Source organism: Microplitis mediator, chromosome 5 (genome assembly GCF_029852145.1).
Source record: "Microplitis mediator isolate UGA2020A chromosome 5, iyMicMedi2.1, whole genome shotgun sequence".
In the NCBI taxonomy this organism is placed as follows: Eukaryota; Metazoa; Arthropoda; class Insecta; order Hymenoptera; family Braconidae; genus Microplitis; species Microplitis mediator.
This window is the reverse complement of record NC_079973.1, coordinates 4,722,018-4,739,894: the sequence shown is the minus strand read 5'-3', so window position 1 is coordinate 4,739,894 and position 17,877 is coordinate 4,722,018. Positions and strand designations below refer to the sequence as shown.

The following is a 17,877-nucleotide window of genomic DNA, read 5'->3' as shown; positions in this document are numbered from 1 at the left end:
ATCACCATCACCAACTAGCATTACATCAACCAGCAGCAATATATTCACCAGTCGGTTTATTACTCCGCAGTCTTAGTCTCATAAATGGTGATCGTGTTACGCGGGCAACAATCCCAACTTTACAATCAACTAGAAAGTCGTCCCAGTTATTTTTATTTACAAGACATTCGTCCTTTCAACCAGACTCCGAATCAGAACATTCACAATTTAAAAATTTAAAAAGTTCAAAGTAACAGGATCAGTTTTTTTCACTGACATTCGTAGCTGGACTATCGTGACAACTGTTCAGTTGATTAAAAATATACTTTGTGATATAACCTGCATTACTAAAGAGTAAGTTTATTATTACATACTTATATATATATAAATATCATATATTATCATTGACATTCAATATAATGACCTCCCCAATCACTAATCACTTTAGTTTCATTTTTATTTTCATTTTAGCCATCGCCAAGTAACGGATGTTTTAAAAAAAATATATATATATTATAATATTTATCTATATTGATATCATATATTTTTTATCAACAAGATATCCCTATTGTACGCGGTAATATATTTTTTAAATAATTATAAGTCATATGACATAAGATTTTTTTTTGTGGCCTAAAAAATACTGAAGTTCGCCGACGTCTGATAGTTTTTGAATTTTTTTTACACGATAAATTGTAAAAAAAAAAAATTTGAAAAAATTGCACCTGTAGTTTTTTTAATTTTCTACATGTGTATTTTTTTAGTTTTTTTTTTTTTTGCAATTGATTTGTTGTAAAAAAATCCGAAAATTTTTATTGTCTGCTAACTTCAGATCGTAATAAAAAATGAGCAATTATTTTAATTACATTTTTCTATTTACTATCGCGTATGTGTAATTGCATTATTCCACGTACGTACTTTCTATTTTACATTTAAAACAGGATATATTGGATCCTTGAACTCACATTTTCTCATACTTTTTATATATATTATATATCTTTAGCTGGTGATATTTAAGAGCTCGATTACTACATTCTCTCTCATTTCTCTTATGATTAAATTCTTAATTGTAATATAGGTTTTATTGATCCAATTGATATCAATAAGATTGACGATGTGTATAAAAAATAAAAAAATATATATATAAATATATTTTAATCTGTGTCATTGATTTAATGACGAAATAAATAGATAAATTCTGATCTTATGAAGATAAAATATTCTTTGTGGTTTCTATGGAATGTCTATTGATTTTCAAAGAATGCTAGTAAATTACATGGAAAAAATTCGAATATTTTTATCGGATAAATTATTTATCAAAATTATTTTGACACCAATTTGAATTAAGAAATAGTTCGGGCATTGTCGGGTTTTAATAAAATTATTTATTAAATGTATGAATAATTGTGGCTTCCACATTAAAATTGTGGTAACGGATCCGTTGTTGATAAACTTTTGCGCTAGACTGAGGTAAAAGTAATATGATATATATTTAAAAGATAACGTTTGTACAGTTATTTATTTACAATGTATTTTTTTTACGTTGAATCTTTAGAAGAGCTTACGCAGTTACATTTTTTATTGATATCAGGTTTAGTATAAGGAAACTTGATAAGGAAACTGGGAGATATAAATTTAGTAATAATTTAATGCAATAATATTTTATCGATTGATGATTTTTATTTTTAATCAGTTTTCCTTTAAATTATTTCCTCGTCTAATTATTGACTGCAATCTTTTATTTTCATATGTTTTTCAATAGTGTACTCTTTTGAATCACTAAAAAAATTACACTTCTGAAAACTCATATCAATAAATTTTATCAAGAATTCAAGAGTTCGATTATTATTTTACACAACTCAATTGAGAAGCAATGAGATGTGTTATGCTAATGGTTACACAGAAAAAAAAGATTTCTTGGCGGAAAAAATATTTGCATTACATATAAAATGTAAACAAAAATATAAAATGTAAACAAAAATTTTCATGAGTATGAATGCAGCAGACAATTGTCCATTTTTTTAATTTTAGATTAAATAAATAAACTGTAAATGGAGTAAAAATGGAAAAATTCATATATTGATAAATGTAAAATCCGTACGCGCATTTTTTTAAAATTTCATTATTTTAATTCATCTAGGGTAGAAGTACCGTTTTTGGCCTTTAGGGCCAGTTTTGGCCACTTAGAAATTTTGAATAAAATAATTTGTAAAATACACAAAAACATAATTAATTTTTTAAAATGTGTTTGAATATATTTTTATCACACCGTTGCAATGAAATTTTTTTTAATACGTTTTCATTATTTAAAATAAAGTATTAAATGTCCAAAAATGGAGCAGTGGCAAAAAATGGTACTTCTACCCTATTTATTTAATTCAAATTTATAAATTGTCTCATGTTTGCTACATTCGCACTCACCAATTTTCTCAGGACTAGAAAAAATTTCTTGTGTCAAAAAATTCTTTCTTTCCTCAAGAAAATTTTAGTTTTTAATCCAGAAGGCAAAAAATTTCTTGGGTCAAGTAAAGAATTTTTTTGGGTAAAAAAATTCTTGTCCGTATACTCAGTCCCAGCTGATTTACTCACGCAAAAATTATATCTACATATTAAAATATGCTCAGCTAGAACAAAAATCGTACAATTTGAAAGATAATTTATTGATGAATAAAACAAACTCAATTTTAAGTCACATTTTTTTAAAAATAATAATAATTTAGTTGCTGAAGAAGTCCCAATAAAGGAACGAAACGTCTAATTTATGATCAAAATTAAATTATATACCACTTTACCAGGTAGGGTACTCTTATGCACCGTAAAGGTCTTTGAGAGCTTGGGTTCGAACCCAACTCGAAATCATCGAATGCTCTTGATTTTCTCAATTCTAAATTGAAGATCCAATAAGTTAAATAATTTATAACTACCATCATATATTTTTTTATTTATTTACCACTTTGAAAATAATGATTGAAAAAAATAGTTAAAAAAAATTTGTGCTGTTTGTCAGTATGTACGGATGTTGGTAAACACAATAACTTAAAAAAATATAACCCGGTAAAAAAAATAACTTGATTTTGACGTAGTTTTAAAAATTGAAAATAAAGTAAGTTAAGTTTAAGTTCTTTTTTTAATAAATGAAAAACATATTTTAAGATATGAAAACACATTTGGCCTAAAAATATTTTATTTCGAAATCAAATTTCACGATTTTAAATATTAATTTTTTTTTTTTTTTAATAAGTTTTTGAGTTAAAAATATATTAAATCAATTAACTAATTTTTTTAATCAACATTATTTATCTTCTCTGCAGTAATACTTATTGCGTCATACATTTAAATTTACTTAATTTCTGTTTGTAAATTTATTTCATGATAATACCAACTGATTTTCTAACGTCTAGTAAAATTGTTGTACGTTAAAAGACGCTAAACTATTTAGTTCTACCTTACACTAGTAAAGAGAGAGTCTGTAGCAAGTTTTCACTACCAAGCTTAACAAAAATAACTGACGTAGACTATTTTGAAAAAGACAATTACTGTGAAAGTTCTCTAACTTTGATAACGAGAGGTTCTAAATTTTTTGAATCAAAGTTCTAGAATACACGGCAGTAAGACACTTTTATCACTTTCTTTGTAAGAAATGGGGGTGGGGATTTAAAGTTATCTATACTTTGACAGGTAACTTGTTATATATAAATTTAAAATTACGGTTTCTAAACATAATAAAATTGTTTATCTTATTAAAAGTCATTTAAATAAAGACAAGTTCAAATAATTAAACAACCGATCACGACATATTATTAAAAGCACACACATACATATATATATTAGACTGTGTCAAAAAAATCGAACAATTTTTTTTTGAAAATTACGCGGAAAATATTATATCCATTTAAATAACATAGGAAAAATGTTCTTTTAAAGTTTTAAATTTTATCACTAATCAGGGAATTAGTGTATCGGAAAAATGAATAGATATTTTTGTTGGAAATTGAATGCCCTACAAAAAATGTCTCTTATAATTTTTCGATAAATTTAGTTTTTCAAAAGTTAATCAAGGTCAAAGTTGAATTCATGGTAAATTTTGGTATTATGTGACTTTTCTGGCGAAACTATCAGATATATCTTAAGATGTTTTATGACCTTTGTTGTAGATCATTTCATTGCCCATAAATTATCTCCATTGAAATTGCTGAAATTTTTAAAAGTTTTCTAGTTATTTGCATTTAAAAATAATTCATTAATTCAGAATACGATTTCTCGAAACAAATTGACACTTAAATACAAACAACTAGAGAGCTTTCAAATATTTCGAAAACTTTGTATAAGATAAGTTGTGGGAAATGAAATGATCTACAAAAAAGGTCTTATGACATTTTAAGATATATCTGATAGTTTCGCCGGAAAAGTCTCATAATACCAAAACTTACTATTAATTCAACTGTGACTTTGATTAACTTTTGAAAAATTAAATTTATCGAAAAACTATAAGAGAAATTTTTGTAGACCGTTCAATTTCCAATAAAAATATATATTGCTTTTTCCGATACACTATTTCCCTGATAAGTGATAAAATTCCAAACTTTAAAAAAAATTTTCCCATGTTATTTAAATAGATACTCAAAAATTGCGCTGAGGCGGCTGTTAATTTTAATATAATATAATACTAAGCTTAAAATTTTACAGCATTTTTTTTCCTCATCTCAAACAATATTTTCCGTATAATTAAAAACGAAATAGTCGATTGTTTTGACACAGTCCAGTATATATTTATTTAAAAATTTTATTTACGCAGACCAACATGGATATGAATCATTCGGGTCATGAGCATCATGATCACAGTGCCATGGATCATTCGAAAATGGATCATTCGAAAATGGGGCATATGGCAAATGTAGAAGAATCCAATCCCATGCCTGATCATATGCACGGAATGCAAGGAATGCATATGATGATGGTCAGTAAATATTTATAATTACAAGTAATAAGTTTGCAGTCATTGTTAATTAATCAGTCGATAATTATAATGAAAGGATGATGATGTCGGCTATAGTTTTAATTAAAAATTATATAATACAATAATGCTATAGATGTACTTCCACTTTGGGTATGACGAAACAATTCTCTTCGAATCATGGAAAATTTCAACACTGGGAGGATTAATTGGTTCGATGATAGGCATTATTATAATGGCTGCGCTTTACGAAGGACTCAAGTACTACAGAGAATATTTGTTCTGGAAAACTTACAATACACTTCAATACAGAAGTGTAACGGCACCACCGGAAAAAAATCCTACCACTGAAGACAGTCGTGTTGTACAGTAGGTTTAGAAATTTTTTAATGACAGTATTTCATACTAATTTATTATTAACGACAATCACCATAATAATATTTAACTGTAATTGAGATTGTAATTTTTTTTATGATATTTAACATTATAGTATGGTCGGAGAAGTTATTCACAGACAACCGTGAGTAAATATATATATAAATTATTTGTTTCTTGTTTTTGTTTACAGCTACTCTGCCTGCATGACGTATCTTTCACTTTTTTTTATCTCACTATTATTATTATTTTTTCAAGGCATGATTTTTATCATCAGCATTTTTTAATTAACTCGCATGACTACAAAACTACGGGAAAAATATCTCTATAAATTAAACATCTTATAAATATTTATCACTTGAATATATATTAAAAAATATTGCAAGTAATTTATGAAAAATTTTAACAGATATTTATCCCAGGTTTTAAAGTCGCGTAAAAATTTTTTTGTTACCATGAGGTGAAACCCAGTACCCGATCTAGGAACTAGCGACCGGTCACTCGTGCACAGAAAGAAAGTTGTCGAGTCAAGAAAATATTTTGCAAGACAAACGGTTTCGAGAACTGAGTTAAGATTTTTTCGAGCCAAGAGAATTTTTCTTCGGTTAAGAAAATTCGTCTTGGTCAGAAAATTTAGGTTTTCAAAAAAAATTTTTTGAATTAAGAATATTTACTTTCAGTCGAGATTTTTTTTGTGTGTTTGTATATCGAATAGGGATGTGCAGATCGGGTTCGAATAACTCGAATTTTCCAATTCGTAACTTTTCGAATTACTCCTCAATTTTTGAATTATTCGAAAGTTTTTGAATTATTTGTAACTTTTAAAATTACTCGATTCGAATCTGATCAGCTTTCAAATATTCAATTTTTATTTAATGGAGAACTGAGTTTTTAAAGCAACCAAAAATAATTTTTTCGTTGATTCGTGTCTGAGCTACGACGAAAATTTGAATCATTGGAATAAATATTACAATTTTAAGTCGTTCAAAATAAAATTTTTAAATTATTCGAGAATTTACGAGTTCGGAAAGTTTTGAATTGTCTGCAAATTTATGAATAATTCGAAAACTTACAGATTGATCGAAAATTTGAGACTAATTCAAAAACTTACGAATAATTCGAATTATTCGATTTGAAGTTCGAGTCGATTTGATAGGAATAATTCGTAAGTTCGAACTATTCGCACACTTCTAATGGTAATGCGCGTTTTCATCCCTCGACAAAATATCCTACGGACAAAATATCCCCCGACAAAATATCTTTCGATATAATTTTCACAATTTTCCTGAAAAATGAGCACCCAAATTAGCTGTGAATAGTAAATAAAACATTTAAATAAAAAAGAGAAATTTTGCTGATAGGATATTTTGTCGGGGGATATTTTATCCGTAGGATATTTTGTCGGAGGATGAAAAGGCGTGGAATCCTTCTAATATCTATGTCTACTAAATTCGACTAAATATAGATATACAAATACATGAATAATCGAGAACTAGTTTCCTGATCGAGTATTAGGCCTTTTACCTTAAATGCATAAATAAAATAATTAAATAAAATAATTATTTTTGTTACAGACCAACGATGCTGTCATGGATGCATACTTTCCAAACATTATTACATATCATTCAAATAATTTTATCGTACTTCCTGATGTTGATATTTATGACATATAACGTATGGCTTTGTGTCGCAGTAGTTCTCGGTGCAGCGATCGGATACTTTTTATTTGGATGGAAAAAGTCCGTAATTGTAGACGTTACGGAACACTGTCACTAACAATACCCACTGTCGTTAGCATAAATATCGCACACATTTATTTATTTTATTCTTTACTTAAGATGTTTAATCGGACGTGCGCTCGCGATGTTGATGATATTTATACGATCGATACAAGTAGAATTGACAAATAATAAAATAATAATTTTTTATTCCATACAACAAACGTATTTATTGTACGTTTAATATTGTGCCTAATTAGCTAATGTGGAATTAAATATTCATAACAAAAATATATGTATATATTTTATATAAATATGATCATGTCGGACAAAGAAGATAATTATTAACAACCTTTTTTTATCAGTATTTTTTAGTATAAATCGGTTTGCAGGTTAGCTGATAATTAATTTAATTGTTTATTTATTATTATTATTATTAAGGACATTCTCAGACAGTGTCCTCACTTTTTAAAAATATTCAATGACTTTGAACTGTCATAACGGTATTCAAATTTTATTAATTAAGAGCATTCTCAGACAGTGCCCCCCACTTTTTGAAAATTTTCAATGACAGAACTGTCATAAGAGATATAGAATTTTAAAAAATTAGTCATCAATTAGAAGTTAAACGAAATTTGTTGAATAAATTTTAGTCTAAAAATTTTGAAAATTCAAATTATAAAATTTACATAAAGATTTTACTGAAATTTATTTTAAAAATTTCGTTTAACTCCCAATTGATATCAACTGTAAGTAATTTTTTTTCATTAATTGATTAAATTTTGATACGCTTATGACAGCTGTCATTGAAAGTTTTTAAAAAGTAGGGGGTACTGTCTGAGAATGTCTTCAATTTCAAAAAAATTGAATACAATTTTACCGAGATATAAATTTTTAGAAAAATTAGTGACAGTTGTTATCAATTAGAAATCAAAAGAAATTTGGTAAATAATTTTTAGCCTACAAAATTTGAAAATTTGAATCATAAAATTGACGAAGATTTAACTGAAATTTATTTATGATTCTAAAGTTAGCAGACACTTAAAAATATTCGGATTTTTTTTTTAACAAATCAATTACCAAAAAAAAAAAAAAAAATAAAAATATGCACATGTAGAAAATTAAAAAAACTACAGGTGCAATTTTTTCAAATATTTTTTTTTTTATAATTTACTCTCTAAAATAAAATCCAAAAATTATTAGACGTCAGCTAACTTCAGTATCATATTTTATTTTCCAAATTTCGTTTGACTCCCAATTGATGTCAACTGTAAATATTTTTTAAAAAATCTGTCGGCGAAATCGTAACTGAGTAGTCCTTTTTTTATTTAAAGCTTCAACTTTTCATTAATTAATTACCAAAATTTCAATACGGTCACTACAATTGAGTCACTGAATATTTTTAAAAAGCGCGGGCACTGTCTGAGAGTGGCCTCAATAAATAGAAAAATTATAAACTTATATTGTGAGGGATAGAATCTTACAAAAAATAGTTATTGTAATAAATTTTACTTGTAAATATTGTTGAGATATTGCAACATAGTATATTGATAAATGTATGTAGAAAATTAATGGTTGCGTTGAATATAATTTTTTTTTAATATATATACAAAAAAAAAATATTTTTTTACCTAATCTAATTAATAAAATTAACGTGTAAAAATAATTAAACATTAAATAGACAATATTAATTTTAAACAAGCATAGTTACTTTATTTATCATATTCATTTTTTTATGATACAAAAATTCATCATTAAGGCGCAGTCAGTTAATGTGTTTTCTTACTATTACGTAATTTTTTTCTTTTTATTTAAAAAAGTTATGGCGGCTGATAATATATTAGCGTTATCATTATTTATTACAATATATATATATAATTTATTTATAAAAACATGACACGCAACATTTAATAGATTTTTATCCGAAAAATATGTCGATGAATTTAACTAACGAATTTATATCATGATATGATTTTTTTGCGCATTACAATTTATTGTTACAAACAGTAAGCGTTGTAACTCACTGTTACTTTTATTTCATTTTTTTATGTTTATTAGAGTAAAAAAAAAAAAAAACGCATATTTTTATTACTTCGCAGTAAGAAAAAAAAATTTATTAGAAAAAAATAACTCGTAAAAAAATTTTTAGGTCTATTTTAAGAACTTACGCAAACTAATTCCCGGTATTTTTAAAATTTTTAAATTTATTATAATTAATTATGTTTACATAAATTTTTTTTAAATATGTAATGAAGTAGAAATTCTTGACATTAAAATTTATTTTCCGTCAAAAATATTTCCAATTTAAAAAAAAAAATTTTAAATGAGATAATTTATAAATTTTTTTTCATTTAAATTATAAAAATACCGAAGTCTGTTTAGTGCGACCTTGAAAAATTATTATAATATTTTTAACTTAGTTTTTCCATAAAAAAAAAGAATTGTCGATTTTTTTTATCACCTTAATGTATATGATAAAGCACCTATTATATATTTGTGAATGTCTTTGTCGGGACGAATACTAAAACATAAAATTAATAATATGTTTGTACCCGCAATAAAGGTGCAAATATTATTTAAATATGTACAAATTTATATTATTGTTAAGTAATACAAAAAAAGGTGGATTTTATTTAAAAATAATGTGAAGCTATACTTGGGTAATTATCACAAGCCGATGGTACGTGAATTATTTTTTATTTTGTTTAATACTGTAAATAAATAATTAAAACAACAAATTGTTTTTTTTAAGTGATGATAAGAGTTTTTTTTTTTTTTTTTTTTTTTCAATAATTGATGTCTTGATCAATTAGTACTCGCACTGCAAAAAATTTTTGGAGTGAACGCGGATTAAATCCGGAGCAGATGACTGTTTATGTATTTAATTCCTTCAGAGTGAAATTTACTCCGAAGGGGAGTTTATTTTAATGTTAAAAATCCGAATCTGAGTGAGTGTGGATTTAAATAAATTCCAGATCACTCCGCTGAAAAAACTTCCTCCTGTGTAAAAAAGTTCGACTTGTGGAACTTTAAATCTTGAAACAGATTACGTCCCCTTTCTGAGTAAATCTCGTAACTACAAAATTATAATTTTTTCAGATATCGGTCAAAACATCTATTCTGTTACACGTGCGTTAATGGAAATATGAAAATTCAAAAGTCTCGAATATTCTGTTATAATTATTAAAATTTGAAGCTTTTTTTACGCAATAGTAGTACTAAAGAATGTTTTTCACTCATAATTTAAACGATGAAAAAAAAAGTAGTTACGAGGTTTACTCAGAAAGAGGACGATTAGAACTTCGAGTGAGACTTTTTTTGAATTTTTGTAATTTTGATAGTAAAAATAAGTTTGTCTAGGACTTTATGTAAGCGAATTTTGAGTAAAAAAAAGAACGTTTTTAAAACGTATTTTTATTCAATTTTACCCTCGTTACGGAAAAGTTCCCATTAAAAACCAATAGCCCATAAGAATAAAAAAATGTTCATATAAACGTCAAAATTTGAGGTTTTTGGATTTTTTCGAAACCAAAGCACAGTACACTCTGGTTATAAGCAATGTTCTAGTCTATACTCTTACTTACAGGAAAAAATGAAATTGACGTGAGAGTGAGTAGAGCGTCCGATGTAACTTATTACCAGAGTCTACTGTAAAAGGTAGTAAAAATACGGTTTTAAAATTACAAAAGTTAAACAAAAGTTCTACTCAAAGTTCTAATCTGACTCAAATTTAGAAGTTCCACATCTCGAAATTTTTTGGAATTTTTTTTACACGAGCTATTTACTCCATTAGTGAAGTGATTTTTTTTTTAAACTCCGGAACTCCGAATCGGAGCGAATTCGGTTTCAAATAAAATCCTTAATCACTCCTAATTTGTTACAGCGTGAGATTACTCTTATACTATTAATATTATCTGTTATTTAAAATTTTTTTCAATACCATGAGCATTTTTCACAGAGCATGCGCTTGCTTCAAATTATTTTTTATACCTAAAACGAAAGCCCGATAAAATTCCCAGTGCTTTCGTATTAATTTGTAAAATTAAAATTAGAATAACTGAGTAATGTATTTTAAACTTTTCTATATCAAACAAAAAAACACATAAACTATGTTTGTATTAATCTAAAAATAAAAAAACTTTTTACTAACAAAATCCATCGAGAACTTTGGTCTAAATCACAAAGAAAAATATTTATATAATCTGTCGTTACTTATTTGTAATTTAATTTTTTTAATCCAATAATTATTTGTTAATAAGTTTAGGGTTAAAGTAAAATAATAATTTCCCACATGCATAATTTATTAATAGCCGAATAAAAATATTAAATATTAAATCTTAGTACCAAGAACTACTCGGAGCTAGACAATGGCATACAGCAGCTAGAGCGTTGAGGCGAGTGTTGTTTTGAGAGATCAATAGTATCTTCAACAATTGGACGTTCAAGTTTAGCTTCTAGTTTAGCCCAAGCTGCAACAGCTGCACCAAAAGCTGCTTCAACATTAGTTGCATTTTTAGCAGACGTTTCTACTAAAGGCGGATTACCGTTTTCTGCACACCAAGCACGTGCTTCTTCTGTCGTTATTTGTTTTTCAGTCTCTGCTACATCAACCTAATTATTATTTTTTTTAATAATTAATTTCAAATCTATTTATTGCTAATATCTGGTTCAAATAATCCAATAAATTCTGACAATAAAAACTTAAATGGGAATAAATCATAAAATTTCATTAAAAATTTGCCGGATTCTATAAAAATTTATAAGAAGTTCTGCTAGATTCTTATAAATTTTTATAAAAATAATTAATAAAACAAAATTCAATTAAAATTTTTAAGTTCCTATAAATTGTTATATAAATATTTTTATAGAGGAATAAAAATATTAGTTTCCAATAACCTGGAGGTTTTGATGGCACAGACAATTTTTGTTATTAAAAAACGTAATTAAATTCTGACAGAAGTATGAATCAGAAGTTACTGGATTATTTGAGGACATTCTCAGACAGTGTCCCCCTTTTTTGAAAATTTTGAACGACTGAAATCTCATAACTGTATTAAAATTATGATCTTGAAGTTCGCAGACAATTAACAATTTTCGGATTTTTTTTTCGACAATTTAAAATAAAAAAAAAAAATCTAAAAATATGCACCTGTAGAAAATTATAAAAACTATAGGTGCAATTTTACTGGAATTATTTTCCAAATTTCGTTTAACTCACAATTGATATCAACTGTAAGTAATTTTTTTAAAATCTCTCAGCGAAATTGTCATTTTTTCGATTAATGTTTCAATTTTTCTTTAAATAATTGATTACATCATAATACTCTAGTTAGTCGACGTTTAAAAATTTACGATACTAAAGTTAGCCGACGTCTAATAATTTTTGGATTTTTTTAAAAACGTTACATTTAAGAAAAAAAATATTTCGAAAAATTGTACCTATAGTTTTTTAAATTTTCTACATGTGCATATTTTATATATTTGTCATTGATTTGTTTAAAAAAAACTCCGAAAATTGTTAACTGTCTGTTAACTTCATGATCCTGATTTAATTTCAATACACTTATGACAGCATGATCCTGAAGTTAGCAGACAATTAACAATTTTTGGATTTTATTTTTGAACAATTTAAATATAAAAAAAAAAAAAAAAAATATGCACATGTAGAAAATTAAAAAATCTACAGGTGTAATTTTATAGAATATTTTTTTTTTTAAGTTATCATTTCGAAAAAAAATTCAAAAATTATCAGGTGTCAGCTAACTTCAGTACTATTATGACAGCTGTCATTTAAAATTTTAAAAAAGTCTGGGGTACTGCCTGACAATGTCCTTAAATAAAATAAAAAAAAAAAAAAAATACTTACTTTATTACCAACAACAATGAAAGGAAACAAAGAGCCTTCTTGTACATCAGCGTAATACAAAAATTCTGATCTCCAAAGTGCTAAATTTCTAAAGCTAGTTCTGTCATCAATAGCATAAGTCAGTAAACAAATATCAGAGCCTCTGTAAAATGGTGTTCTCAATGTTTTAAATCTTTCTTGGCCAGCAGTATCCCATATTTGTAAAGTGTAAGCCTCTCCATTAATCTCAATATCTTTGTTCAGAAATTCAACTCCAATAGTATGAAAACTGTGCTCGTCAAAGTGATTTGAAACGAATCTATTCATCAGACACGATTTACCAACTCCACCATCACCAAGTATCACAACTTTCAATAAAGTCGACTTTTGTGAATTTCTATTTGGTGCAGTCCCACTACGTGGTGAAGTTGCCATCAGTGAATTACTTCCAGACATAATAATTATTTTTATTATTTTTTTCTCTTTCTTGTCATTAAATTTTCATTTATAAAAATAATTTTTTTATTTAGATTTTAATTTAACCATTTAATTTATTTTATATATATATGTTTTTGATACTTTTGATTTAATTAGATGGACTTCCTTCTATGTTTCATTATTTGTACACAATTACTCAGCCTCGGTACTTAATAAATTATCCGAAGGTCATATGACTTGTTTTTGTATGTAAGAATCATAAAAAAAATAACTATCGCTCTTTGTTTGATACATAAAATAAAAAAAAAAATTATGTCAGTTTCATTGGATACTTTGTTATAAATTTTAAATATTTATATAAATATATTTATTTATCAGACAGCAGATTAATATTTTAAATTTATTATTTTAGATATTGATTTAAATAAATATTTTGTTGAACGAAAATATAAATTGGCGGTTAGCTGTCATTGATTTAAAATTTTTTTTATAAATCATCTCGTTTTAATTTTTTTTTAAATTTATACATACATTTATTTATATTTTGTAAACTGAATTTAAATAAATAATTTATAAAATCTTTGGTTCTTTAATTTATTTTTAAAAATATTTGACACATCACTGTTGCTTAGACTGGCACTGATAATAAAATAGAACAAAGACCAGGAACGCCCATGCTGTCATAGAACAAACTGAAGTTATCAACAACACCAGTGGATACTCGATATCAACAAATCGATTGGATACCTAACCTTGTTTTTTTGTGTTCATTTTTAAATTTTGTCACAGCGAGAGAGTGAACTTCGGGTGTCGGTTTTTACTCCCACTCTGGGTATTTTATGTATTTAAAATTTAAATTCCTGCACTGCGATGTGAATGCATCTGACAGCTGTCAATTTTTTGAATTTTCGAATAAATAAATAGAATGTAAGTAGAATAAAAATTTAAAAATGCGAACTTAGATAATAATTTGAAAGTCAGTTCAATTTTGAAATTTCGCGCCAAGGCGGCGCTACTGCGCGTTGCTGTATTCGATGCTCAAATTTTTGCTAAAGTGGGGGTGGGAGAAAGAATTGCAAGTGTATTAACTGACGGTCCAATAGCGGCAGTCAGTATCATCGACAAGGGCAGTAGTGGTCCAGATCCTTCTTTAAGTTTAAATAGAAACACAGTATTGCAGTTAATTCGCGGAATTATTCATAAAATTTATTGCTCATAGTCATTGTTTATTTAAAATGTGCAGTGTTTGTAAAATTTAAATTGTGCAAAGTGTCTATGGTGTAGTTAAGTGTTGAGTGTTTAGTGCTAGTGTAAAATGTTGCTGATGGCTGATGCTGATACCTTCCTAGTTCCTGAGCAAAATCATCTGGCATCGTCTGGTGGGAAATAGCAGTTAAGTGACGTTTTTTAGCTGTAATGCACTTGGAGAATTTAAATTAAATTTCCAAGTGTATTAGGACACCCTTCTGCATATTATTTCCCCACCAAGGTTTGTTCAAACACTCAAGTGTTTTTTTTTTAATTTTTTAAAATATTTTTCTGTCATATTCTGCCGTCGATTTATTTTGACGTGCAATTTTTTAATTTTCTCTAATTTCTAATGGTTTATTTTTCAAATATTCAAATTTACCGCGCAAGTAAAAAGAATAATTAATAAGGGTGCATTCCGAAATGCCCTACGCTACAGCTGCTCGCATTTTTTTTTTAAATTGCACTTGGGATAAAAAGCCTAGAACCCGATCACTTCATGTATTTATATATATATATTTAGAAAAATTTAGTAAATATAGATATATAAATACATGAGTAATCGAGTACTAGTTCCCTGATAGGATACTGGGTCTCTTGCCCTATAGTTTTTTTAATTTTCTACATGCGCATATTTCTTTGTTTTGTAATTGATTTGTTGAAAAAAAAAATTCAAAAATTATCAACTGTCTGCTAGCTTCAGGATTATTTTAAAAGTTATAAATTTTCTCATTTCTGCAACATTCACACTCATGCCCTGTTTAGAGGGGAAAAAGTCATCTCTTCTTTTATGAAAAACCAAAACCCAAGTGGTCAATAAATATCATTAAATATCAGTAATAACGCTTTATTAAATTAGTAGAAGTTTTATTTTTTATGTAAGAAACTATTCGCTAAATTGTTCAAGAAACCATTTGATTATTTATAAAATAAAAAAAAGTTAATTGATAATTTAAAAGAAATATCGTATTACTACGTCGGCAAAATTTACAAACATTATAATTCTAATGACTAAGTTAATAAATAAAATTATATTTACTATTGACAATTAAAACTTATTTAACAAAGATAGTTTATTTTTCTAAACTAGAAAAGAACCATGCCCTTATGTGTGGAGTAGCGTTGAACTCTGGATTGATTTCCGAAATGAAACCTGAAATACAATTAAATAAATGTATTATGATTTTATAAAGATTAGTTTTAATTTTTAATGAGTGTAAATGTAGCAGACATCAGACAAATTTGAAATTATTAATAAGTAAAGTAAATAATTAATAAAATAAAATTTTTTAAAAATGCGCATTGAAAAAATTTAAAAATTAATAAGTGCATTTTTTCGAAATATTATTTTTTAAATTATTTACTCTATTTATTTATATTTGTCTGATGTCTGCTACATCACACTCATAATTTTTATTGTATGTAAGGTAAAAGACCCAGTGTTCGATCAGGGAACCAGTACCCGACTCATGTATTTGTATATCTATATTTACTAAATTTTACTAAATATATATTTTTAAATACATGGAGTAATCGAGTACTAGATCTTTGATCGAGTACTGGGTCTTTTACCTTACCACAATTGGATGAATTAAAAAAAAAATTTTAATAATTACCTTCTAATCTGTCCAATATAAATAATTGCCTGAGTACTAATTGATCTTTCTGTCTATTTAAACGTAAGCACTGAGATTTCATGTCATTTGAAAAAATTTCAGAGAGTATCCTCCTAATACTATTTGATAAATCTCCCGCATCCGTATTTATTTCTATAAAATTATCCTGTTGAATCGAAAATAAATTGTAAATCAACTGTTAGAGTAATTAATGGAATAATAATGTGATTAAAGTATATTATGATGATAATTTAAAAATATATTTGTAATTAATTTAAAAAACTCACCAAACAATGAGGCAATTTGAAATCCTCTTTGAGTTTTTTTTCAAAGTTTTCAAGTTCTTCGATGGTTTTAATCGGAAAAAGACGTTGCATATCTAAAATTCTTTTTACGCGGTCCTCAGTTTCTTCAACTTCTCTATTCGCATATTGTCTTTCTATTTGTTTCATCCATTTATACCGCTTACGGAAAGCTTCTCCTTCTTTTTCAAATTGGCCTACGTTAATAAATTAGCTATTAAAATCTGTACTAATTACTTTACATAATTTGTATCATAGAAATACTTACTTTCCATATAAATGTGATAATTGAGTTCCACTGTTCTACTTTCTGCTTGCTGATAAAAATCTAACAAAAAAATGAATTAAATAATTTTTTATTCTTGGACTTTTTTTCAAACAATAAATTATAAAAAAAAAAATATTTGAAAAAATTGCACCTCTAGTTTTTTTCATTTTCCACATGTGCATATTTTTTTTTTAATTAAATTGTTGAAAAAAAAATTCGAAAATTGTTAATTGTCTGCTAACTTCAATATCTACAGAAAAAAAGTTCTTCTTGGCCCAAAAAATTTTTACTTAACCCAAGAAAAGTAATTTTTTTGCATTATAAATTAGTAGCAAAAATTTCTTTAGGCCAGAAAGAAATTCTTACGCCACGAAATCATTTTTTTCTGTGTACACAATACAAGTAAAGGATTATTTACTTACCATAACAAAAAACATCGCATTCAACAATATCCGTATTAACCCATCGGACACCTTCCTCATGCAATAGTCTTCTACGTGCGTAATATTCAATATCTTTTTCGGGCATCCAACATTTATCATATTTTCCATATTTAGATTTTCCCAGCCATTTATAATAAGCTACTTTCCAAATATCATTACCCTGTAATGTACTTATTCTCACTGCGACAAAGCCTCTCATTTTATTTTTTAAGTTTTATAAATTAATATCAAACCGACTTTTTAAACTCGATACACTAGATTATTTTCAAATCTGTTAAATGGCTGCTTTAAAATGAACGATCGTTTACACAGACCGCGAATTCTATAAATCCACGTGCTCAAATATTAAAGAAGAATTTAAATTCACTTCATTCCGGTCACAAACTTTTTTTGTTCAAATTATACCCTTCAAAAATATTTTGTGAGAAAAATTATTCCTTCTTACTGCTTTTTAGTACCACGTGCTGCGTCTACTAAGGACAGTAGTTCTTGTAGGACTGAAATACAAAATTTGCAGTTTCTATAATTTTCCGGAAGTATAATATATGTTTAGCCAATCACTAGACGCCATGAATCCTGTGCTAATGATCAATACACTTGTATATTTCCAGTCGTTTATTTTAGTTTGGGACAAAAGATTTAAGAGAAGTATTATTACCTTACAAAGGAGCCGGGCCGCCAGGTAGTTGGT

General features: G+C 26.7%; 3 protein-coding genes across 6 annotated transcripts; 1 reads left to right on the top strand and 2 right to left on the bottom strand.

The window, feature by feature from the left end:
• Window positions 1–5: 5 nt before the first annotated feature.
• On the top strand, window positions 6–8,156 carry LOC130668631 (high affinity copper uptake protein 1). Of its 3 annotated transcripts, none has more exons than XM_057471000.1 (5): window positions 6–333; window positions 4,775–4,936; window positions 5,070–5,302; window positions 5,424–5,453; window positions 6,883–8,156. In XM_057471000.1, exons 2-5 carry the CDS (start codon window positions 4,781–4,783, stop codon window positions 7,082–7,084), a joined length of 621 nt encoding a protein of 206 aa, XP_057326983.1. In that variant the 5' UTR covers window positions 6–333; window positions 4,775–4,780; the 3' UTR covers window positions 7,085–8,156. The 3 variants fall into 3 exon arrangements, with proteins under 3 accessions (XP_057326983.1, XP_057326985.1, XP_057326984.1); XM_057471001.1 differs by lacking the exon at window positions 6–333 and adding an exon at window positions 425–556; XM_057471002.1 differs by lacking the exon at window positions 5,424–5,453 and having other exon boundaries at window positions 9–333.
• Window positions 8,157–8,713: 557 nt separating this feature from the next.
• Window positions 8,714–13,996, bottom strand: LOC130668629 (ras-related protein Rab-9B). Of its 2 annotated transcripts, XM_057470997.1 has the most exons (3): window positions 13,841–13,990; window positions 12,893–13,588; window positions 8,714–11,637 (listed from the first exon to the last, which is right to left on the bottom strand). In XM_057470997.1, exons 2-3 carry the CDS (start codon window positions 13,325–13,327, stop codon window positions 11,377–11,379), a joined length of 696 nt encoding a protein of 231 aa, XP_057326980.1. In that variant the 5' UTR covers window positions 13,328–13,588; window positions 13,841–13,990; the 3' UTR covers window positions 8,714–11,376. The 2 variants fall into 2 exon arrangements, with proteins under 2 accessions (XP_057326980.1, XP_057326979.1); XM_057470996.1 differs by having other exon boundaries at window positions 12,893–13,996.
• Window positions 13,997–15,420: 1,424 nt separating this feature from the next.
• Window positions 15,421–17,694, bottom strand: LOC130668626 (uncharacterized). Its single transcript, XM_057470988.1, has 5 exons — window positions 17,166–17,694; window positions 16,744–16,803; window positions 16,461–16,672; window positions 16,174–16,339; window positions 15,421–15,710 (listed from the first exon to the last, which is right to left on the bottom strand). Exons 1-5 carry the CDS (start codon window positions 17,383–17,385, stop codon window positions 15,631–15,633), a joined length of 738 nt encoding a protein of 245 aa, XP_057326971.1. The 5' UTR covers window positions 17,386–17,694; the 3' UTR covers window positions 15,421–15,630.
• Between the last annotated feature and the right edge of the window lie 183 nt (window positions 17,695–17,877).

Bases quoted from the DNA above. Each gene is read 5' to 3' on its own strand.
- LOC130668626 (XM_057470988.1), bottom strand. From the start codon at position 17,385: ATGAGAGGCTTTGTCGCAGTGAGAATAAGTACATTACAGGGTAATGAT. The intron at 16,673-16,743 runs GTAAGTATTTCT...TTATTAACGTAG, and splicing joins TTATCACATTTATATGGAAA to GCCAATTTGAAAAAGAAGGA. The intron at 16,340-16,460 runs GTGAGTTTTTTA...TCGATTCAACAG, and splicing joins TCAAATTGCCTCATTGTTTG to GATAATTTTATAGAAATAAA.
- LOC130668631 (XM_057471000.1), top strand. From the start codon at position 4,781: ATGGATATGAATCATTCGGGTCATGAGCATCATGATCACAGTGCCATG. The intron at 4,937-5,069 runs GTCAGTAAATAT...ATAATGCTATAG, and splicing joins AAGGAATGCATATGATGATG to ATGTACTTCCACTTTGGGTA. The intron at 5,454-6,882 runs GTGAGTAAATAT...TTTTTGTTACAG, and splicing joins GAAGTTATTCACAGACAACC to ACCAACGATGCTGTCATGGA.
- LOC130668629 (XM_057470996.1), bottom strand. From the start codon at position 13,327: ATGTCTGGAAGTAATTCACTGATGGCAACTTCACCACGTAGTGGGACT. The intron at 11,638-12,892 runs GTAAGTATTTTT...AATAATAATTAG, and splicing joins TCATTGTTGTTGGTAATAAA to GTTGATGTAGCAGAGACTGA.